This window comes from Benincasa hispida, unplaced genomic scaffold (genome assembly GCF_027475165.1).
Source record: "Benincasa hispida cultivar pf3 unplaced genomic scaffold, pf3_genome.v1.1 HicScf1622, whole genome shotgun sequence".
Lineage (NCBI taxonomy): Eukaryota > Viridiplantae > Streptophyta > Magnoliopsida > Cucurbitales > Cucurbitaceae > Benincasa > Benincasa hispida.
Window position 1 is genome coordinate 1 of NW_028325990.1, and position 6,550 is coordinate 6,550.

At 29.5% G+C, this 6,550-nt stretch overlaps 1 protein-coding gene across 1 annotated transcript; it reads left to right on the top strand.

Moving 5' to 3' along the window:
* The first annotated feature begins 4,858 nt into the window (after nucleotides 1-4,858).
* LOC150030827 (uncharacterized) lies at nucleotides 4,859-6,297 on the top strand. The gene has a single exon (XM_090309398.1). The coding sequence runs from the start codon at nucleotides 4,859-4,861 to the stop codon at nucleotides 6,047-6,049; it is 1,191 nt and encodes a 396-aa protein (XP_090165524.1). The 3' UTR covers nucleotides 6,050-6,297.
* Nucleotides 6,298-6,550: the final 253 nt, after the last annotated feature.

A 6,550-nucleotide genomic window follows, 5' to 3' on the forward strand; every position in this document is an offset into this window, starting at 1 on the left:
AGTGTCGTGTTAATATCCATTCATATATTACATTTATAAATTTATCCTATATATGAAAAAAAATGTTATTAGGAGAAACTCTTTACCTATACATATTGCCTTTATATTTATAGTAAATTTATGTGTTACACTTTACCTATGGGAGTCAACTTTTCACGTGTAGTTGTTCATTTAAAGAATAATGAAGGAGACGTTTCAAATCTTCACAAAACATATTTTTTTTATAAAAAGAATTTAGGTTGAATAAGTACCATTGGTGCAAACTCTCTGAGATGGAATGCCATAATAAAATTTGTTAAATTGTCTAACTTTTAAAAATCAATGATTTATTGTTTATATTAAAAAAACTATATCATATTTATTTATTGCATGCCAAACAAAAACCAATTTTTCTTTTTAAATTAGAAAAGAAAACACTAAATTAAACTCTAAACAAAAATTATATCAATTTAAATCCTAAACTTCCGTAGATATATCAATTTTACACCCTTCATTACGTTCTTTCTAGGCAAATATCGTGTGATACATATAATTTTATCAACAAAACTCCTAAACTTTCATAAACAAATCAATTTAGACTCTCATCTAAAACTTCTTTTGAAAAGTGTCCATACATCAAGTTTAATCATCTATTTTATTAATTCAACATCTCGAAAAGTCTACACACGTATAATAATGATGCATCGACAATTTTCAAATGTAATCTTAATAAAGAGTTAAATAATTGATTCACTTATAATAATTTAAAAGATAAATTTTTTTAAAAAAATTATATAATTCTTACAATATTTTTTATATCAAAATCTAAAAAGAGACGTATCGGTATATTTATAAAATTAAAGGATTTTAATAGGTATATATTTAAGGGATTGTAAAATGAATATTTCTCAAAATGGTTTTTAGTCAACTTGATTTCATATTTTTCTTGTATAGCTAGCTCACGCACATTTGTATAGATTTAATAATCTTCCACGTGGTCTGTCATGATCATGAATTTATGGAAACCGTGTGAGACGTGAGGCAGTGTGAGTTGTAATATTTGGATTTAATTATTTTCTTTTGCTTATATCTTTCAAAAGAATTTGAGGAATATTCTTTTTAAATAATAATATGGATAATTTAAAATTATCATATATATAAATATATATTTATTAAATCTGTGGATTGATGATGTTTTACTTTATTTGAAAGAGAAAATAATCGTATGAAACAAAATTTAATAATTATTAAGAAAAAAAATTAACGATTATCTATGTATTATCCTTACTATGTTTATTAATATTGAAATATATCATAAATAGTTGATCATATGTATTACTTCCATCGACAATAATGATATGATATTTTCATAATTGACCTTCTAAACAAGTCAAAAATCACATAAATTACATATCTAGTACGTCACTGAAAGATATGATAAGAATGTTGATTTCATGATATTCAGATGTCACATGCAGAACACAACATCATACTATAATAGAATATGTTTAATCAGATTTCCAGAAGTGACATCGATAAAAATAGAAACCTTAAAATCTAACAACTCAAAGCATTCACACTCATAAAAGTTAAAATAAATATTCTTAATTGTGAATATTTATGAAAAGTAACAATTTTGTCTCTTGATCTTTAGTATGTAACAATCAGGATGTGTTTGGAGCGAAGATTATGCTAAATTATGAAAGGTCTAAACTAATACAATCATTAACTTATGGTTTTGAGTCTTTTGACTAATATAACTACAAATTTTAGACTAACACATAAAAAGTTTAGGGATATATGTTATTTTTCTTTAGTACATCAAAAACTATATCAAGTGATGGATGGTAAAGAAAAGGAATTCAAATTTGGGTCAACAAAAGAAATAGTAAATTTTGAAGATTCATTTTGAAAAATAGCAAAAAAAAAAAAAAAATCAAAATTAGAAAATCGTAAAATGATTTTTTAAATTATTATTCGAAATTTTTAAATGACCAAAATACCATTATCATATAACAATTATGCAGTAATTCAAAAAATATTAAATTTACAACTGAAAAGAACTAAGATTTTGTTAAACTTTAAAAATAAAAACAACTAAGATTTTGTTAAGGTTAAAAATTAAAAAAAAAAAAATCAAACAAACAAAGATTTTATTAGCATTAAAAAAAATACAATAATTTTAGAACTCGCAATCATAACAATCAATGTTTCATTCGAAAATTTAAAAGAGACTTTTTTTTTTTTAATCAAACTTGAATTATAATAAAACACAGTTACACAAAAATACCTAATCATTAACCCATGGTACAAAACCTTTTGAAAAGTAACTCTGCAAAAAAGTTTAAAATTATAAAAATAAACAATCATTAAATTGAGAAATATTATATCCTTAAATACTACTCCATATTTGTAGAAATCAGAAGAAAATATCGTATATTTAAACAAATGAAATATTAAGGCTATTTGATTTTTATTTTTAAAAATTAAGCTTATAAACACTACTTACATCTCCCAGTTTCATACATTGTGATCTAAATTTTGAAAACTATAAAGAGTAGTTTCTAAAAAATTGATTTTGTTTTTGAAATTCGGCTAAAAATTCAACAGTATTTAAAAAAAGAAAGATGCAAACCATTATAAAAAATGGAGAGGAAATAAACTATGATAGTGTGGAAACATAATAAATAATAAAAAGGATAACTATGAAAAAAAAATTAGATAAAGTATTATTTGAAAATAAAACAAGAAAAAAATGGATGGATCAACAAAATAAAGATGAAGGGTTCGTTTATTGGGTGAATCTCCAGTGAAGAATTGAAGCTCCAAGACGACTTACGAAGCGTTTTGAGCTAAAAATTTGATATAATATTGTTAACTCAATTATAAACAACTTTTTAGAATGAAACATTTTAAGATGAGGCCTGAAAATCGAGTTATATAATTTTGAAGGTTGAACTAGAAATTGTTGAACAAGTAGGCAGCTGCTTGAATTGGGGCCAATGATGAAGTTTTGAATCTCCATATTAAACGACGAAGAATTTTGAGCTGAAATTTTAAGGTAATGTTGCTAACTCAATTCTAAACATGTTTGTAGAAGGAAGTTTCTTCAGAAGAGGGCTGGATTTTGAGTTATGAATTTTTGAAGTTGTCACAGAGGATCTGGGCATAAGCAGACCGCTGCTTAGGAAGATGCTTAGGCAGCTCAAGAGCGAGAGCGAGGGAGAGCGAGAGAGAGCGAGAGGAAGCGAGAGCGCGAGCGAGCGAGAGCGAGAGGGAGAGGTGGATCTCGCTAGGGACAGGAATCTCGCTGGTTTGCACTGGATCTCGCTGGTTTTGCATTAAAACTCGCTGGAAAGTGCCAAATCTCGCTGGGAAGGGTAAATCTCGCTCATAGGGATGATCTCGCTCATGATGATTTTCTCGCTAGTCATGCTGATTTTGTTGATAAAAGTTCCATTAGTAAATGAACTATTTGAGGTATTTTGATAAGAGGAGTATAACCCGTTAAGAGGCCAACGAGCTGTGATGACTATGTGATGACTTACTATTTTAATGATTTAGAAACTGTGATTTCTTGAAGATATTTCTCATGCTAAGTGTTTAAATGAAGTGCCAAGCAACGTGTTTGTGAAACTGTTTCTCATGCTAAGTAAAGCATGTTTTCCATGGAATTGATATGATTTAAATATGTTATTTTGTCCAAATACTTTCAGCATGTTTAAGTAACTCCATTTTTTATGATGAACTAGTATGATGATTTGAGCACTAAGCCTTAGTGTTCAACTAAATGTTAATGACTAGTTTTACTTAAAATGCGATACCGAAGGACATTTGAGAAGGTATCCGCCCAAATCTCAGTACATTTCATCACTAAAGAAGAGAAGATATTTTAACCTTTGGTACTCATAGCCTTAAAATTATAAAAGATTTATAGCAATAAGAACAAAACAAAAAGAGAAAACGAAAATGTAATAATAGATTATAAAAATAAAAATTAAAAATAATAATAAATTTTTCACATAAAAAAAAGGAAAAGAAAAAGCAACAGTTCATCTCAAATATCAATTCAAACGGTTACATGTAATTCCCATTTCACACCTAATATAATATATAAATATATATTTTTGGAATAATAAATATACAACTCACTCAAATATTACTCATATATCTATATTGAATTATTTATTTTCTATGGTGAAGTAAGACTAATAAAAAGGATGTGGTTTAGGATGTATACATTTTTGTATAATTCATCGGTTTGTGATGTGACAAACTTTTTTTCCCAAAATATATTTTTGATTTTTTTTTTTTTTTGGTTATGTGATTTTGGAATGATGCAATAGGATAAATGCAATCCATTGAACCTAAATATGACTTTTCATGAAATAAAATATAATGAGCAATACTTGGTGATTAATATTTGGATGTATCCTATTTCTATGCATCTTACTTTCATCACACACAATAAGAATTAAAATATTTAAATAAAGATATAAAAAGAATTTATCACGTAACAAATTATGATAAGATAATTTGGTGGATGCACAAAGATAGATATAGACCCAGATATATCTGAGTAATTTTCATACTGATACAACTTTTCTAATCATATGGTAAACTGTGATTGGACTATTGGGTCAGAAAGATAGGTGGAATGCAGGATGCAGTGGGGTATTTTTCATCTTTAATTACCACTAGTTACTAAAGGACAAAAATGCCCCTAGTAATTCGTTTACCAAGAGAATAAAAAAGCATAGAAAAAGAAAAATAAAAATAAAAAGTTTAACCCCAAGGCTTATAAATAAACTCCAATGTTGCACTTTAAAATCAAAGTCCAGAAAGAACAAGAAGAACAAGAAAGACAGAGAGAGCCTCGATGACGAGGAAGAAAGTGAAGTTGGTTTGGATTGCAAGCGATAATGCAAGAAAAGCCAGTTTCAAGAAACGAAGGCTCGGATTGTTAAAGAAAGTAAGTGAACTCACCATTCTCTGCGGCGTTTTCGCCTTTGCTGTCGTTAATGGCCCCGACGAGGACCATCCCGTCATCTGGCCATCTCTCTCCGTCGCTCAACACCTCTACCATCACTTTCTCAACCTTCCGGAAGTCGAACGCCAGAAGAAAATGATGAATCAAAAGATATATCTCAAGGAATGCACCACCAAAGCTCAAGATATGCTAAAGAAACTCATCAAGAAGAATCAAGAACTCGAACTCGATCTTCTGATGCATCAATTGCATCAAGGTCATCATATTTCCCAACTCACCAATGGGGAATTGCTCGCATTGTTCTGGATGGTTGGAGAGAGAATAAGAGACTGCCAAAAACGAATCGAGTATCATCAACAGGTTCATCGTCTTCCTCCTCCTCCTACTGAATTTGTTCCTTCTAACTCTCCTCTGCTTGAAATAGGGAGCAATGAGATGGATCTTGTTGATAATGGAAGGAATTTGATGGATCAATGGTTTATTGATATGGTGATGAATTCGAATGATAAAATTGGGGGAAATAGTAGCAATATGGCAGGGGAGTTAGGGTTTGTTCAATCGGAAGTGAATATGGGCGATTTGATGAATGGAGAAAATTTGATGGTGGGAATCAGTGAATTAGGCGGAACGGAAACGATTATTGTTGAAGGAGATGGCGATGAGAACATTTTGTTATCGGAGTGGAATTTTGGGGTAAATGACAATTCTGGAATGTGTGAGATTGAGAAGCTTGTGAACGACATTAATGGCGTTGGTGTTGAGGCTACTGTTAGTCATATGGATTTCACTCACCAAGCGGGTTTTGGAATCGGTGGTGACGTCAATGGTGGAGACCCTATAGGGAGTCTGTACTCCGATGCCTGCTACTACGGCGACAGTGGTGGTGTAAGGATTGATGTGAATGATGATGTAGAGATGTTGCTTCAAGGATTGTTTGAAAGTGAAATAAGCTGCAGCAATGGAAATGGAAATGGAAATGAAATTCAACATGGAAATGGAAATGAGAATCAGAATAATGAAGGTGGAGACGTTGAAGATGATCTTCTAAGTAAGGAATGGCAAAACAACTTTACTCCATGATTGCTTCTTCTTAATTAAGTTCTAAATAATGGAGGAATTTGAGGGTTACTCCAATTTTCTCTCTCTCTATATATAAAAATATTATGATGGTATGAATTATGATCTAGTGTCTAAAGAAAATAGAATAATGTGTTAGTTTCTTATGAGTAGTTAAAATCTAGTTCTCTTTTTTAAGGGTGGATTAATTGAAATATTTGAGTAGTCTACTTAAGCATTTTTTAGAGATTAAAAAAAATATATATGATCATCATGGCTAATGATCACTATTTTAGTATTTGTCCAGATAATTCTGTATCAAGTTTGTCTAAGTTAATTGAGTGAAGTTTAAATTGTCTCTTTTTATAAGAATTTAAATATCTGATTTTTCATATATTATTGATATATACTTATTTAGTGAATTCGAAAATTCGATTTTCGATCTCTCGCAATTTTTTTATAATATTTGGAATGGAAGAATAGAACGGCTTCGAATGCATGAACTAGGTTTATTTTAATAAAATT